The sequence below is a fragment of the Meleagris gallopavo genome, chromosome 29, assembly GCF_905368555.1.
Source record: "Meleagris gallopavo chromosome 29, MGAL_WU_HG_1.1, whole genome shotgun sequence".
In the NCBI taxonomy this organism is placed as follows: Eukaryota; Metazoa; Chordata; class Aves; order Galliformes; family Phasianidae; genus Meleagris; species Meleagris gallopavo.
Window position 1 is genome coordinate 2,239,869 of NC_139432.1, and position 17,860 is coordinate 2,257,728.

The 17,860-nt window shown below is 49.8% G+C and overlaps 1 protein-coding gene across 15 annotated transcripts in view; it reads left to right on the plus strand.

Moving 5' to 3' along the window:
• The window catches only part of TANC2 (tetratricopeptide repeat, ankyrin repeat and coiled-coil containing 2), a 181,183-nt gene that overhangs the window by 79,909 nt on the left and 83,414 nt on the right, over window positions 1–17,860 (plus strand). For 11 of the 15 annotated variants that reach the window (XM_085211218.1, XM_085211226.1, XM_085211228.1 and 8 more), the window contains 2 exons: window positions 6,434–6,544; window positions 17,563–17,711. In XM_085211218.1, coding sequence (XP_085067344.1) covers window positions 6,434–6,544; window positions 17,563–17,711 — 260 coding nt within the window. The remainder of the gene's footprint in view (window positions 1–6,433; window positions 6,545–17,562; window positions 17,712–17,860) is intronic. The other 4 variants (XM_085211229.1, XM_085211232.1, XM_085211234.1 and 1 more) reach the window with 1 other exon arrangement.

A 17,860-nucleotide genomic window follows, 5' to 3' on the forward strand; every position in this document is an offset into this window, starting at 1 on the left:
TAGCAAACATTCGAATGACTGGCACATCCATAAATTGAAATCACTTCACCTGTTGCATATTTCCACTCCATTGTAATTTCTATCAGCCCATCCACTGTGCAGTCCTGTTTGCTGAGCAGCTCTGTGCTGCAGCCCGGGGCTCTGTGGCCTTGGGATGCTCAGGTATCTTCACCTCGTGTGTTGGCAGGGATGGTCAGTGGGAGTGAATTGGGGTTCATTGATGCTTTGCTCCCAGCCTTGGCTTTGCCACATCTGTGCATATCTGGCTGTGTAACTGGATGCATCCCTTTGATCATCCCCGGCCTGTCGTGAAATATTTAAATACCACATAATTAATCATGCTTTCTCACTTCGGTGTCTAGAGTGGATAATTCCCTTTGGTTGCTGTTCTTCAGACCCCCTTGCAGGACTTCTCTCTGAATTGGGGAGGTATGGATTTGAGGCTGTTGGATGGATTAAGAGCTGGTTGGCTGCTTGAAAAGGGATGGCCAGCAGGGACAGGGAGGTGATGTCCCCCTCTGCTCAGCTCTTGTGAGGCCCCATCTGCAGCACTGCGTCCAGGCCTGGGACCCCCAGCACAGGAAGGACGTGGAGCTCTTGGAGCGGGTCCAGAGGAGGCACTGAGATGGTCAGAGGGCTGGAGCAGCTCTGCTGTGAGGAAAGGTTGAGGGAACTGGGCTTGTTTGGCTTGGAGAAGAGAAGGCTGCAGGAGACCTCATTGTGGCCTTCAGTGCTTGAAGGGAGCGTATAAACAGGAGGGGAATGGCTGTTTGTGAGGGTGGGTGGTGATAGGACAAGGGGGAATGGTTTTAAAGTGAGCCAGGGGAGGTTTAGGTTGGATATGAGGAGGAAGTTTTTCAGGCAGAGGGTGGTGAGGCACTGGAACAGGTTGCCCAAGGAGGCTGTGGATGCCCCATCCCTGCAGGCATTCAAGGCCAGGCTGGATGTGGCTCTGGGCAGCCTGGGCTGCTGGTTGGTGACCTGCACACAGCAGGGGGTTGGGACCAGATGAGCACTGTGGTCCTTTTCAACCCAGGCCATTCTGTGATTCTATGATGCAGCATCACACCGACTTGCCAGATCCTGTATTCATGTCAGCAGTTCTTGGTGTAAATGGAAATGGAAAGAAAAGCTGTGAAAAAAAACAAGAGGATCACACACTGCTTGCTCTGCTGTGGGAAGCAGCTATGCTGCATGTGCACCTTTCTTTGGGAGAAATCACCAATGAAATGTTCAGTATTGCTTTCCTGCAGTGCCCTGAGGTGAGTGAAGCTGTGTTCAGTGCTCCATTCGCCTCCCACAGCCCAACCTGATCCATGTGTGTGATGGAAACCCCAAATGCCAAAGCAGAAGCGCATTGCTGGGGCAGTGCAGTGACACACAGCCTTGGAAGGAGGAAAGGAATCTGTTTGAAGGACGTTCAGACCCCAAGGAAAGCTGGGAATCAGTTTTTCCTTTCTTTGTTCCTCCTCAGCTCTGTCCTACAGCAGCTTCTTACAGAGAAAAGGAAAACGTGTTTCCTTCAGTTCCTGTTCTGTTCGCTCCTAATTTCTCCTGTGGAAACTGATCTGGAAATCCAAGCGCTGTGCATCCACAGTTCAGCCTTTAGCTGGGGATAACGGGCACACTGCCTTCCTCCAAACAGCAATTTGATGGCGTTACCCTTCATTTGATCAAAGGGACCGAACGCTTCGCTTCTTTCTTTGGAACAAACTCCCTTTGCTGTGTATCCAGGTCACCTTGGACAGCTGTGCTCATTTTTGGCCCCCGAGCTGCTGAGAGCTGCCAGGGGCTGAACGGCAGCATCTCAGTGAGTGCTGTGCTCTCATCTGTTTTAAATCTAACTTTTAATGAAGCAAAACTGTCAGGAAAGGGGAGGAGGGAGGTGAGGAACGTTTCTGCAGCAGCACTGCTCCTATTTCTGCCATTCAGAGGATTCCGTGCGTTTTTGAGCAGAACATATGTGGGCTGAAAATGCTGACGGCGTGATCGCATCCCGGAGTCCCAGGTCTTCATCCATTGTTTCTGTAGTTTAACAGGAGTTAGAAACAGCACCGAATATATAGGGATGGCTGCAGGCCTCTGTTTGGGAAGCTGAAGTGAGCGGCGCTGGCTTCTTCCTCATCTTTCCTCCTCCCTCTGAGTGCCGCAGGGAACACGCAGGGAATTTGTACTCAGAGCTGATTCAGAAGATACTGAGAAGGAGAATTTTAGATGGGAAATGACGTGGAGAACTGCTGCTGTGACACAGCTCTGAGCCTCAGAACTCAGCCTCCTGGGTTTGGATGGGAAGATGAAAGCGCCGTCTGCTCCTCCTGCAGTGTTGGTGCATGAGATGCCGCTCCTCAAATCTGTTTCCCCTGTGGAGATAAAGACTTTTTTTGGTAGTCCACGTTGGAAATAAATTTATCCATAGGGAAAGAAGGATCCTTTCATAGAATCTTTTGAGTTGGAAGGGACCTTTACAGGTCGTCTTGTCTCACTCCTCTGCATTGAACAGGGACATCTACAACATCATCAAGTGCTCAGAGCCTCATCCTGCCTGATCCTCCTCCCCTTCCCTGTCCTCCCTTCCCCTTCTTTTCCTTCCCCTTCTTCTTTTCCGTCCCTCTTCCCTCTCCTCTCCATAAAACAGAAGGATGTTTCCCTGTAATTTCATTATTTTAAGTCAGACTTTTTAAAACCTGGCTGATTTCTAAGGTCCCTCTCAGCCCCACCCTGCAGTGCTGGTTACTGCTGGCTGCTTTATTCATGCCACAGCAGAAGGAACCACCTGCTGCCTGCTTTCCCCTTCCTGTGATTCGTCCATCAGCAGAACCAGGAGCTGTGTGGGAGCAGAGGAGCCCATACTGGGGGCAGTCCAGGAATGCACCTCATTGAGGTTTCCTCACCAGAGGGCTGCTCTGCCTGTGCCCATCACGGCCTCCTTTGGGCAGGTTGTTTTTGGAGAGAGCGTGTGCATTTGAGGGGTTGCTTTCCACCATACATAATGTATGGGATAATACAGCTCTGACATATCCATCTGCAAAATTCAGCTCCTCTTCGTCTGCGTTGGTAGCAGGGGATTGCAGCTCCCTGCTTCCCATCGCTCGTGGTGGTCCTTCACTGTCCCTCACCTGTGCTGGAAGCAGCGTGCTGCTATGGGGTGTGTGCATGGAGGTGTGCAAACCGTAATCAGAGTGCAGAGTTAATTAGTGCAGATCCACTGAAACCCGCAGCGCTTTGTTCCATCGGGTCGTGCGATGCTCAGAGCTCTTTTCTGTGTGAATCGTTCCTCTCAGAGCAAAACTGAGCTTAGTCAATGAAGCCTTTTGGTGATCCATGGTAATTTCCTTTTCCCAGTGCCTTTTCATATAAAGAAAACCTTTTTTTTTTTTTTTTTTTTTTTAATTAGAATGCTAACTCATCTATAAATTACATGACAGAGAGAATGCAGGAGAATTAGGGTGCTCAGCAAGCTGAAGCAGAGCACAGTGCTAATGGAGATCAAATGATGATTCGGAAGGAATACAGGCATGATGGTTTTGTTCTGTTTTTATTTGGTAGCTTCATTCCAGATCTCTGCTTTTGTCCTAAATCCATCTTTGGTTTTGTGTGCTGTTCAGTTCACACCTTGCTTTTCTGGACCCTGGTCGTGGGTGATGTTGTGAGGTTTGGTGGCTTTGTGAATACTGGGGAGAGTTGCTGTGCCAAGAGGAGGAAGCAGGAAATCATTGCCCTGGTGGAAGGCAGCCCACTGCTGCACAAAGTTCATCAGTAAGGCAGCTTATTAAGCTTGCAACTGCTGACCCCGTGATGGTTTGGCATTACGTAGTGGATTCCTGTCCTGGAATGGCCATCACTTCCCTCAAAGAGGAAAAACTCCTCTCAAAGTCAAGCAAGATTTTGTTTGCACCAAGGGAAGGGTTTGGGATTTTGTTCTGGTATATTCTCTTGAATAACTTCTCTTGCTCTTCTCGTGGAGGTTCTGCAGCAGCAGCGAGGCCGTTCCTGTATGATGCAACCTTATGTGTGCCATTGGGTCCTTGGGAACAGGGCTGTCCTGCAGAGTGCACATGCAGTGTTGGCTGGATGTTGTCTGCCTTGACTTCAGCAAGGCTTTTGGTACCGTATCCCACAACATCCTGATAAGGAAGCTGTGGGGTAGATGAGAGGACAGAGAGGTGAGCTGAGTCTGTCTGAGCTCAGAGGGCACATATCAGAACAGTTGGAGATGAGCTGCTGGAGAGGAGCTCTGTGGAGGAGGACCTGGGGGTCCTGGTGGGTGACGGGTTGTCCAGAGCCAGCAGTGTGCCCTGGTGGCCAAGAAGGCCAGTGGGATCCTGGGGTGCATTAAAGGGAGTGTGGCCAGCAGGGCAATGGAGGTGATCCTGCCCTCTGCTCTGCCCTGGTCAGGCGTCAGCTGAAGCACTGCATCCAGTTTTGGTTCCCCAGTACAAAACAGACAGGGATCCCCTGGAGAGAGACCAGCAGAAAGGGCACAAAGATGATGCAGGGCCTGGAGCATCTCCCTGTGAGGAAAGGCTGAGCGACCTGGGGCTGTTCAGCCATGAGAAAAGAAGACTGAGAAGGAATCTTATTAAATGTTTACAGATATCTTATATGTGAGAGTCAAAGGCACTTGGCCAACCTCTTCTCAACAGCCTGTGGGACAGAACAAGGGGAAATGGCCACAGACTGGAGCACAAGAAGTTCTGCAACAATATGCAAAAAGAACTTCTTCACAGTGAGGGTGATGGAGCACTGGGATGGGCTGCCCAGGGAGGTGGTGGGGTCTCCTTCTGTGGAGATATTCCAGACCCATCATGATGCCAACTTGTACAGGGAGCTGCTTGGGCAGGGGGTTGGACTCAATGAGCTCAGGAGGTTCCTTCCAATCCCTGCAGTTCTGTGGCTCTGAAGGATCAGCCCCAGCAGGTGGAGGTGTGGGATGCTGCAGATCACTTCTCTGTGCTGTGTTCGGGTTTATGCTGCGTCGCGAGCGCTGATGGTGTGATTTTGGTCGTAAGGTTTTGCTGCGCTCACGGGGGGTGTTCAGGATGTCAGCAGGCTCTTTGGGTTTGTACCTCAGCTGTAACACTTCAGTGCCAACCCAGTTGTGGTTATTAACATCTCCGACCGTGAGAAGAGCTTCTTTTCAGTGGAACATTGCTTGGTTGGCACAGCAGAGGTGGGTGGCTCTGACGTGAGCCTGGAACAATGAAATAAGGATGTGCTATTCCAGTTATAAAGATGACTGCTAGTGAGGCTGCAGTGAGGCAGCTGTACCAAACCCCATTGGCAGAACTGCAGCTTCACGTGAAATATTAGCACATGGCTCTGAGCAGAATAATGGTTCCCAACAATTTTCTGGCCCGGGCAGCAATCCTTCTGCTGTCATTGCATTTATATGGCACCTGGCTGTTATCTCGTACCACGGGAGGTGCATGAGAGCAAAGCCCATACCGAGGTTCAGCCCCATTTTTGATGTTCAGGGCAGGAGGAGTGTGATGTGAGTGGTGCACAGGAGGGCTGTCAGGCTGAGCAGTGCAGGCAGGAGTTTGGAGAGCAGCTTTTCAAGTTGGCCTTTCACTTCACTGGGCAGTGAGCGCAGCTGGGAAGCGCATCGCCGTCACCTGCACACAGCTTACAGCCCAGTTCTATTTGTCCGGTCTGGCAGAAATACCCATTGAAAAACTTGGTGCTAAAGGCGTTTTAGAAATCATTGCTTCACTACCAGCAAAAGGGGCACAGGACTTTGTGATTGGATTTCTGAGCTCAGTTCAATCCAGTGCTGTTTGTGTGATGCCGGTGCTGTTTTGCTCCGGGGCGCTTCGCCTTTCCCAGCTCTTCCTTTCATTCCTTTGGATCATTTCTGGATTTGCAGGGATGAAAGTGAAGCACTCGGGTCCTCTCCTTCTGGGCAGCATTGGTTTCCATCTGATCATCCACAGGGAGTGCAGCACCTGTGAGATCAGACAGTTGCAATGCTTCAAAATGGGTTTATTTTCATTGCTCTGCAGAGGAAGCAGTCACTGAATACAGAATTTGTGTATTCATTTCAGTGCTTTGGAGTTAAATACCTGAAACCCCAGCAGGCTCTGCATCCCTCTATGCCATCTTAGTCTTTTACATGGCAGGGTGCAGTCCTGTTGGCTTCCTATAAAAGATGGGTAAAAGTGGGAAGGAAACAGGGAAGTGCTTGGGAGCAACAGGAGCTGCTGCAGCCCTACATACTCTGAAGGCTGCAGCCTGCAAGTTTGAATCAGAGCCATCTCCTTGTAAAGAATGCAGATGATGCTTTTTTTTTTTTTTTTTCCAGCAGAAAAGAAAAAAAAAGGGGGGGGGGAGTAACCTGATCTGAGTCTGACAGTGTCATTAAGTGCTTCCATCTGTTGCTCGCTGTTTCCCTTACTCATGAGCCCTCTCTCTCTCTCCCCCTCCTTCTCCTTAGCCCCTCTGAGGAAAGCAAAGTTTGTTGAGAGCCCTCGCATCCCCGAGTCCGAGCTTGGCTCACCAACACTCTCTTCAGCACAGAAACTGGACGTGGATGCATACTGCCCTGGTAAGCTGCATGCAGAGGTGCTGCATTTGGAGAGGGACAGCAGCTCCGGCCAGAGGGAGCACTGCATGTAGTGCAGCTCTGTTTTGTGGTGCACAGCCCCGTTGCACTGAGCAGCTCCGTGCATTCATTTCTCACTGCTGCCCATTCACACCTGCTGCTTGCTGTGTGCTGCAAGTGAGAGCTGCACGGCTGCTCCCCCCTGGGGCAACGTAGGAGATGGGGAGTGTTGATAACAGGAGGTGAAAGCGATCCAGTTAGCTTGAAATTTCATTTTTAGTGCTGGCTCTTGGAAGGGCTGGAATGAGAACACGTTTCATAGCTATCAATGCACAGCGTTGTGTGGTCTTGTTGAGGCTACACCCAAAAACAGTGCAGATGGTGAGAGCCTACAGGGTGTTTGTGGCTGGGGGAACTGTGTGAGCAGTGCTTGGGGTGCAGGCTTCCTTCAGTGTGCTTTCTTTGAGACTGGCTTCTTAGATAAAAAAGCAGTCTCTGTGCTTGGAAGTGCCTCCTCCAGGCCAGAGCTGCTATGAAAAGGGCTCTTCCTTTGTCAAGGATCATGAAATACTTAAAATTTTGCCGTCGCAGCCCTTTCTTCTTCCAACTGAATTCCTTCTACTCCTGTGTTTGTAATTGTAATAATTAGAATTTGTTATGATTGCACCTGCAGAGAATTAGAGTTGTAAATGTGGCTTAAAAGCAGAAATCCTGCATTCCTCACTCATGGCATCTCTCCCAGGTGTGTTTCGTCCTTCTGCCCCAGCTCCACGTGCCCGTGGTTTGGGGGTGGGCATCCTCCTATCACACACAGAGCCCTGAGTGCTGATGGTGGCATTTCGTATTGTTTCTCTTTTTTTTTTTTTGCCTTTTGATCTCCTCCTCTCACTGCCAGTGGAGTGATGTTAAAGGGGATGTGGGATTTTCTTGTACTTTGAGGTGTCAGTGAAGAAACACGAGGGAAAAAAGAAGGGAGAGGAAGAGAGTGAGTTGCCATAGGGCGTGCTGCTGGGCAGTGCTTATGGCTGCTGGGCAGTGCTTATGTGCTGGCATGGCTGACACTGGGAGGGAACATTCCTGGCAACCCTGGGAGAATGGTGAAAGGAATCATCTGGGGAAGGATTTCTGGAGCTGTTCCTGGAGAAAAAGTTTGCAGTGCACGGAGATCCTCCTGTAGTCATAGACTCATAGAGTCATTACGTTGGGAAAGACCGAGACCAGGTTGGATGGGGCCCTGGGCAACCAGATCCAGACCCAGATCTGTAGGTTGGTGGCCCTGTGTGGCAGGGGGTTGGGACCTGGTGATCCTTAGGGTCCCTTCCAACCCAAGCTGTTCTGTGAGGACCATTAGGATCACCAAGTCCAGCCATTGACCCATCACCACCATGCCCACCAGCCTTGTGTAGGGAGAAGGGAGAGAACAGAGACCTGGACAGTGCGTGAAGAACGGCTGCCTCGGAATGTAGGTGATGTCCAGCTGCAGTGGGAGGGTGGAGGAAAGGGCCTCAATTTCATTTGGGACTGTGGCAAAGCCAGCAGGCAGCACCCAGCGTTGGTTCTCCAAGAAGTTCCAGCTCCTTTCCTTGTATCTGGTCGTGCTTTGTCCTGCTGTATGGTGCCTGCCTCCTGCAGGGGTGTTTGTGGTGTCAACCTGAGCATCTCCAGGAACAGGATCAGGAGGCAGGAGGAGCAATGCTCAAAGTTGAAGGAAATAAAAAAGGTTGGAGGTGTGCAGGAGCTGAGCAGGGGGTGGAGGTGGAGGGGTTTGCAAAGTGATCCCTGACAAGTAATGTCATTAATTGCACACTTAAAGGCAGTTTAAAGCACTCAGTAGCGATGAGGAGAGAACATTTTCTGCTCTGCTTATAGGAAGGATTGCTTCAGCTTGAGGTGCCCGAAGATGAAGTTTTGCTCAATGCTGTCTGTGTTAAGGCTGAGGATGATTTCAGCAGAGAATTTTTTTCTTTGCTTTGCTGCGGTGTGGATTGGTGCCTGCAGAGGTGCACACTCACTGCTGGAAATGTGGAAGGAGCAGAAGGGGCCGGGTGGCATCAGAGGGAGCTGCTGATGGGGAGGGCATAGCTGAGACTGGAAACTGTTCTGCTCATTGTTAGGCACTGTGCTGCTGGTTGTGCTGAGTTCTGGAGGATGAATTTCGGTTCAAGTGAAAGCAGCCATTGCCCCACGTCCTACAGGGGTTTCATTTCAGATGGCAGAAAGGTTCTGTGGCTTCAAGAAAGACATTTCTCAGTGCTGTTTGTGTACGTGTTCCTGTGACTACACGGCCATTAGAGGTAACCCTGCCCTTCTGGGCATCCAGGTGGTGAAGGAGCTGCTGCCTCCTGGCTTGGTGCTGCTCCTCTCTGTCCTCCTCTTGTTCAAGCCTGGCATCTCAGTTTGACCTCTGAGTGCCGTAGGGCTGTGCTGAAGGTGCTCTGAAACAGATGGATGTTGCTTTCAGGGAATGGCCTTTCCTCTTAGATCTGTGGTGGTGGTTGGATTTTGTGTGATTTATTGCCTTGTCATTGGGCTTCAAAGGCCAAGTGCGTTCCGACGTTACCTTTTAATAGGATTAAATCCTTCTGCAGAAGAAGCAGTTGGTGAGTGTCTGCTTGCCTGGGGTGTCTCCTTCCATTCCATGAAGTGGGGTCCCCTCACGGTGCCATGGACAGTGAGGGCTGACCTGGGGGCTTCCCACTGCCATCCCATTGCTCCTTTCTCTCTTTGCACCACAGAGGCTGACATCTGCTTCCTTTTGCTTCTTTTCATCATGTAAAAAGTGTGGGGTTTTTCACTCTACACACACACGAGCTGCACAAACACCAACAGGACACCTCTTCTGCAGGAGTCAAGGCTGCACTTGGAGGTTTCATGGTGAAAGCATAGGCAATAAGTGAAACAAAAAGCTCCAAACGAAACATCAGCCAGCAGGATGTGTGTCCAACCCCTGTCACACCAGACAGCGATGGACTGGGAGGAAGGCTGGGAATGATCAAACCGACCTGTGGCCTGACAGATGCTGTTACTGGGAGCCCTAAATCTGGCCCAGCGTTCTCCGGCCCACTGACCTGGAGGGAATGGGAAATCATTGCAATCAGCCTTAATTGCAGCAATTGTGGCCATTCCCTGCCTGGTTGCTATGGGAGCCATTGATGTCTCTCGCGCTCCTCTTGGGAGGACAGCACTTTTTTCTGTTGTGCTTTGAGGTGGGAAGAGCCTCAAAGCAAACCAGGCTGGGATTCTGCCATGAGGGCATGCAAAGAGGTCACAGAACCATTGCTGGTGGAGAAGGGCTTTAGGATCACCAGTCCAACCATCAGCCCGTGGCCACTGTGTCCCTCCACAGCATCACAGAATGGCTAGGGTTGGAAGGGGCCTCAGGGATCACGAAGCTCCAACCCCCTGCCACACGCAGGGCCACCAACCTCCACATTTCATACCAGCCCAGGCTGCCCAGGGCCCCATCCAGCCTGGCCTTGAACACCTCCAGGGATGGACAGGGATCCACAGCCTCTCTGGGCAGCTGTTCAGCACCTCACCACTCTCATAACAAAGAACTTCCCCCTGACATCCAGCCTCAATCTTCCCTCCACCAACTTCAAACCATTTCCCCTTGTCCTGCTGTTATCAACCCTTTCCAAGAGTTGACTCCCCTCCTGTTTGTAGGCTCCTTTTAGGTACTGAAGGCTGCAATGAGGTCACCCTGCAGCCTTCTTTTCTCCAGGCTGAACAACCCAGCTCCCTCAGCCTGTCTTTGTAGTGGAGGTGCTCCTGGCCCCTGATGTCCTCCAGCATCCCACAGGTGCATCATTTTGGGATTGGCTGCAGACTGCTCACCGTTGGATGCTGGTGGGCTTCTATGGCAGCTGAAGGTGCAAATTGGGGTTTGTGGAATGAGAGTTTGTGTCAAAGTGCCTGAGGGCAGAGCTGGAAATCACAGGGATTGCAGGTACTGCTGCCATCTGTTTTGAATGTTATGTGAGCTGAGATGACACGGTACTCTGGAAGCTTCCTGATGTGATCTACAAACCACTGGCTTTCCATTGTAACCTCGGGTTTGGTTTCCTCTCTCTGGAAGGCAAACAAAAAGATGTATGGTGATGGTCCAGAAGTGCAGTGTAAGAGAGGTCCAGCTCCAAAGCACCACGTGGCTGCAGGACGGGAGCTGGGAGGTGCTTGTGGCACACTGCTGCTATTGGTTCTGAAACCATCAGTGATGAGCCCATCAGGGTCGGTGCAAAGCCCTCATTTTCACATCTGAGCCCATGTGATGCTCCATACCACGCTTCCCTGCATGCAGGCAGAACCAGAGGCCTTTGCTGTACTGTGTGCTCAGCTGTGGCCTTGCTGATGGGCAAAGACGAGGTCACACTTCACCTTCAGAGTTCGTGGTGGGAATATAAGGATGCTAAAGAAGCAAAAGGAAGGGGCAGTGATGGTAGGTGGGGCTCTTGGTCATCACCTTGCCAATTAGTCATCCTTTTTTCCTCCCAACTTGGATATTTCATAGAACCATTGAATGGTTTGGGTTGGAAGGGACCTTTAAGGTCATTTCGTTCCAACCCCCTGCTATAGGCAGGGACACCTCCCTCTACACCAGGTTGCTCAAAGATGTATTTATTCCCAAATACTTCACAATCTGGAGGAAGTGATCAATAATTCTGCTTTTGTTGTGATTTCGGATGTGAGTTTTGGGTCAGTATTAGTTTTGTTGCAAGTTTCTATGGATGCAAGAAGTGAATGCTGGCTTTACCAGCTGTAATGATAAGTGTGTTTCTGGAGAGCTGCTCCATTCTTTTATAAGCTTGTTTCCCATGTCCCAGTGGTTGAATCAATCCAATGGATGCCTTTTTTCCCCCTTAGCCAAAAGGCACTTGAACTCCAGGGATGCTATGGAGAGCTTCTCATCAGTGAAAATATGTGGTGCTCTGAAAGCCGTTCTGCTGCTCTCTTACCAGTTGCCTTGACTTCCTACCACTCTTTAGGACTGCAAAACAAGGGCTTCTTTATTCTTTTCCAGTGGGAATATTGTTCCCCGTGCTGTAATTTGTTCTGATTGTCAGTATTCTGCCCATCCTGTCTCTTCCTTTCTCCTGGTCAGCACAGCTGCATGCTTACACTGCAGACAGGAGATGGCTTTGTGGTGTCCAATTGACGGGGCAGACGTTTAGGTGTCAATATCACTGATGGTGTGACTCCTGATCATTGGAAAAATAATGACTTGGAACCCAAACATGACAGTGTTGGCCAGCTGCTGGCTGGAAAGGGCAGATAACTGACGGCCTTGCTGGCCAGCATCCGTGATACTGACGTATCTTCCAGAGGTGTGCAGCTTCCTGCACGCTCCAAAATCGCTGCTTGGGCCTGAAATTGCAGCAGGTTTCCCAAGCTTACTGCTGGATTCTCTTCTCTGTTTCCCAACCCAAAGAGATGTGAGATGTGGGGTTACCTACGTGGCTCTCATCCTGCTGCCTGTCTGCTGACCTCACTGAATTACCTGGGTAAGGTTGCTGGTTGTGTGCTGCACAACCTAACTGTGCCGTGAGGATGCTGTTGTCAGTTGGACTCGGCCTGTGGGAGGTCTTCATTGGCGTGGCTTACCTGCAGTGATGGCTCCAAAGTGATGTTGGGGACAAGAGTTCCTCTCTGCTCTGACAGAGGAGCACTCATTCCCTGAGCCCATGCTCAGTTTGTGACAACTGTGGCCTTTTTTGATACGAGTTCAGTGATGGGTGCTTTGAGTGTCCTCATCTTTTCCCCATTCTCTTTTCTTTGGCATGTAGACAGGAGGGCACATCCAAAAAAGTCCATCCCCAAATACAAGTGCAAATGGTTTTTTCAAACCCAGAGCATGACATACATTGGATTGGATTTTCTGGTAGTGTTGATGTTGCTTTTGCTGGCTGTCTGTGGCTCAGTTGGTTCCCGACTAATAAGTGACTTCCTTCTGGCAGTCTGATGCAGAGGCAGCAGGAGGGACTGCTAGAAAGCAGCTTTGGTTTGTGCTGCAAAGGAGAATTTCTCTGAAATTTATCCATAGAATGAATGCTATGCAACTCAGGTGAGGTTTGGAACTGGCAAGGAGGGAGAAGAGCAGTTTGTTAGATAAGCACCTGGATTAAGCAGCATGGGGTGGCCCTGAGCTGCTGCTGGAGTTCCTTGGTGTTCATCCTCAGCATTTTGGCAGCTCAAGGTCACAGCTTAGGAGTGACGTGGTTCTGTAGGGCTGATTCCAGAGCAGTGCATCTGATGTAGCTTTCATCCCTCGCTGGAGAAGTTTTCTCTTCTTGATGTGAGCAAGAGTAAAGAAAAAGCCGTCCCGTTAATTCTGAGATGAGGGAAATATGCAGAAATGGTCAAGGGCATTTTCCAAATATAGCTCGAGTATATCCAGAATAATTTAAAGCAGATGTACATAATAATGGGACGGATTCAGGTCAGATGTAAAGAGGGACGTCTGGATAAAACCCTACAGTTATGTAATTGAAGATCAAAATAATATATGGCACCATTTCTTCCAGTGCTGTATAGGGGTTCACTCTTTGCATGCAGCTGCTCTATTCTCTCACTGCTCGTTTAAGAAGTTCTGATTTTTCAGACAAATCAGTTTTATATTCAGGCAAATTCTAGGTTGGGTGCCACTGAGCAAACTGTTACCCAGTAGTTTGACGCTCACTGGAATAGATTTCAGATGTAATGTCAGTTCCATTCAGGATCTGGTTTTGGAAGTGAGAATTTAACCATTACAGTAAAGATATTCCGTGGAGTAAAGCCACACTGATGGTTTCTCACAGAGATGCCACCTCGTGTTGCAGACCTGGGAGATGAGGCAATGGTGGCCATCCAGCAAGTCACAGGATTGCAAAATATGTCGTAAAGAAATCTCATTCCATTTTAAGCAATTGCAGCTGAAATATGTGGCAGATTTCATTACAGGAATTGAAAGGATTGAAGGGAAACGGTATTTTACAATGATAATGTTCAAAACCAGACATTTGGAGTGCTTTACTGAAAAGAGCAAAACTAATACACTGTGCTTAGGAAATGATAGATTTGATTTTTCAAGGAAATGTTATGAAATTTATGAACTCCTCCTGGAGAAAAGAAAACAAAACCGTTCTGACGAGAAGCAAACCCCAGTGCCCCTGCTTTTGCCTGGAACCTTCTGGTGATCCCTGGTCGTGTTCCCAGCACAGGGCCACTGTCACATCACTCATAGAAGCAGTGAACATCTTGAATTGGAAGGGACCTGCAAGGATCATTGTGTCCAACTCGTGGCTCAGTGCCTACAGACCCGACTTGTGGATCAGTAACTATGAACCCAACTCCAGTTCAAGGCTCAGTACCTACAAACCCAACTCCAACTCATGGCTCTGTACCTCCAAACCCAACTCATGGCTCTGTACCTCCAAATCCAACTCATGGCTCTGTACTTCCAAATCCAACTCATGGCTCTGTACCTACAAACCCAACTCATGGCTCAGTACCTACAAACCCAACTCCAGCTCATAGCTCAATACCTACAAACCCAACTCCAACTCATGGCTCAGTACCTACAAACTCAACTCCAGCTCGTGGCTCTGTATCTGCAAACCCAACTCCACCCAAAACCTTTTTGATGCAGGCAGGGTGACCTGAACTAGGTGCCGTATGGCAGAAGTGGAAGAACTGCAAATTACTTCTGGGGCATTGAGAAAACTCCCTTTTTCCTTGAACCTGGCTCCTGAGTGAGGCCAGAAACGATGCTGAGCGTTGTGGTCTGTCCTGGCACCCTGCTCTGGAATTGAGCTAAAACTTCTGATTTTGTTACACATATAGGGTTTTTTGGCAACCAGGAGACCAGTGTAGTGTTGGTCCAGAGTTGAACCCTTTCACAGTACCCAGAGCCTGTGTAGGTGAGCTGTTGGGATCCATGAAATTGCTCCCAGCAGCCCTCATTCAGGTAATTCTGGGGTGAATTGCACAGGTGATGGGGCTTAGCTGAAATGGGTTCAGCTGTTGGAAAGGAAGGAGAATCAGAGGCATCCATTTGGTCGGTGTGCTCAGCTTGTAATGCTCTCAGTTTCTGCACAAACCGTCTTACATCAGTGCGGGAGCTTTGATTTGCTCCTGTTGTGTAACACAGCAGCTGCCTGTCTGTCCTGAAGATGAAGGGTTGGAAGAAGCGAGCTGTTCTCCAGAAATGGGATTACCTCTTGCGTGTGGCCTTTTGGATAGTGCTCCTCTGCTTTCTGTTTTGAAGGTGCCTCTTATTTACGAAAAGGTCACTCTGAAAGAATCCAAATGTCTTATTTTTGGGTTCATTTGTTTTGGCAGCACAAAGCAGCGTTGTACATTTTCCTTCCCCAAAACAATGCGTGTGCTGCTCAGACAAATTACCTCTCCTTCCTCTGAGCCCGACCTCCTCTGGTGCTGAGGGTATTAATAACAGATTGTTGGTTGTGTTATGGGAAACGAGCAGATCCCTGCAGTGTGTTGGTGTTTCTTGCTGCCAGGTTTGTGCTCCTGGAAGCCATTGCACTGAAGTATGCATGAAATGCAGCCGCAGCATTGACTGCATCGTGCATGCAGGGCTGGAGAGGTGATGCCCATCTCGCTGGAAGCATTGGGTCTCACTGCCAGTAGCAGTCACAGACCTCTTGGAGCTGCTTGCTTTCTTCTTTGATACTCAGTTCTGACCAAAAACTGAAAGGTGGAGTGATCCAATCCAGGGGTGCTTTGCTAAAGCTCGGAGCTCTCTGCGCTTTGCAGTCGCTGTTGTAATAAAGCAGTGGATGGTTTGAGGCTGCCCACGATGCTCTTGGATGCTCTCTGTGTTCATGCCCTGCACGGTGAGGAGGGGATTAGGGCTGCAGCCCTTCCAGGCAGCTCTCACCTGTCTGTGCTGCTGCACCATCCTGTGCCATGAAGAGGAGGGAGACAGGGGCTGGAACACAGCTTTCATGGGGAGCAGCTGGGGGAACTGGGATCCTTCAGTGTGGAAAAGGGGAGGCACAAGGGACACCTTATTACTCCCCAGAGGAGGTTGTAGCATGGTGGGCTCGGTCTCTGCTCCCAGTTACAGTGATAGGATGGGAGGCAGTGACCTGCAGTTGCACCAGAGAGGGTCCAGTTGGGTATTAGGAACAGTTTCTTCTGCAGAGTGATCAAATGCTGGCATGGCCTGCCCAGGGAGCAGGGAGTCCCTGGAGGTGTCAGAACCATGGAGACGTGGCACTGAGGGATGTAGTTATGGGCGCAGTGGGGTGGGGTTGGACATGGGGGTCTCAGATATTCTCAGAGGTCTTTTCCAGCCTTTGTGGTTCTGTAAGCTGGGCTAAGCTCATCGCTTCATTTTAGGGACAAACGACAGTTTTGTGCCCGTGGGAGCAATTATAGGGTTGGTGTGGGCAGGGTTACATCCAGCCCCAAAGGGGTGAGCCATGGTTCAGCTGCAGGAACCCATACCCAGCGTTGCACCCCATGCATCTCTGCAGACATCACGTGTGACAGACTGCACAGTCAGCTGTTTGCTAATTTTAGGCCAGTACAGAGATCTGGGATAAATTCTAAAAGTCTGCTTTGAAAAAAAGCAGAGATAACCTTGGAAATCAAAGTCCGTATACTTCTCATTTTACGTAAAAATATCTGTTCTGGATTTGACTCCCTGAGATGGTAAATGCCCACAGCCCAAATGTGGGTGGTCAGCAGCTCAGGAAAATTGGGCCATCCATCTAAATTTGTCTCTGTCTTAAATCCATCCTATTCACATCTGTGTGCTTTCAAGTGGTACAATAGGGATTCAGTGACTTAGAAGACAGCTTCCATTCTCGTGCTCCGTAATCCACTTTCCCCATGGTGAAGCTGCCATGTAAGCAGTGCTCCCGGAGCCAGCAGTGCTCATGAGCATTGACTTTGTTGCATGGAGCTTCCCAGAGAGCTGTGGTGTGGGTGAAGCACCCAGTATTTGCAGGCAGCTCCCATGAGATGTGCCCTGGGGGCTGGATGGAGGTTTCTAGGTGCAGCTGGCTTGCATTTACTGAAGGTTTGTACGTAATCCTGATCCTCTGTTTGATGGCGCTCTGTTACAGTTATCAGAGAGCTGTATATGAAGCTCCAGGCTGAGAGCTGCAGCAGCCCCGAGCCAGGACGCGGGAAAGGAGATGGGCTCTTTTCCAGATTGTACACGATCAGATGAATAATTAACTGTAGAGTCATTGCAAATCCTAATTAGCATCCTACAACTGGCCAAGCGCAGCGTTGCATCGGTGTGATGTGGGAAGAGGTTGACCTTCAGGCTTCGACTGTACTGCAGCAGCTGTGGTCATTGGGGCTGAATGTGCCCTCGCCATTGGGATGCCACAAGTCATTAAACAGCCTGAATTTTTGGCAGGAAAACTCGAGGAAACAATCATCTGGAATTTTGCCTTTTGATGTCATTTTTAAGCTTGGTGGGGGTTGGGAGGTGCTCTCACCTCTGTGTCACAGCCCAAATGATGCTCAGGGAAACCTCTCCAGAGCAGCACTTCCCATATAATCCAGAGCATGTCAGAAGCTGCAGATGACAGCAAACGATGCTCGTGATTTTTCTGCCCTGTCTTTTGCTGTTAGCCCCTGAGAAGTGCAGGTTTGCTACTGAGCATCTCGTGTAGCACTTTGGGAACAGCAGAAGTTGGCACATGCAGATTTGAATTCATCACATCCAGGAAATCTTCCTTCCCAGTTGGGTTTTCTGTTGGTGGGGCAGGGAATAGGAGGTGAATGTGTTGCTTCCACCTGAGGTGCAGAGAATAAAACAAGCAATGAGAGCAGAAATAACAGCTGGAGTAAGAGTAAACATGCCTTCACAGCTGGGGGAATGAATAACCTAAAATTAATGACCATCAAATAACATTAACACGGATTTGAATGACGTGTGTAACCTGAAATCCTGGATACAGAAGTCACAGCATGGAAAGCTAGCTGTGTTCTGTTGGTAAATGCACTGAGCAGTAGCCAAGGTCAGCAATTTATCTCAACCTGTTTTGTTTCTCTCTCCTCAGGTGACGCTGAGCAGGAGCTGGGACCCCCTCCATCCGTAGATGAGGCAGCAAATACACTCATGACTCGCCTGGGCTTCCTCCTGGGGGAGAAAGTCACGGAGGTACAGCCAGGGCCCCAGTACAGCATGGAGGTGCAGGATGAGAACCAGGTATGATGTGTCCTCTGCTCTCCTTTTAACAGCGAAATCACTGCATGCTTGGGTTGGAAGGGATTTTACAGCCCCCAGCCCCTCTCCCTGCTGTGGGCTGGCTGCCCCCCAGCTCAGACATCCCAGAGCTCATTCATAGCTGTGGGGCA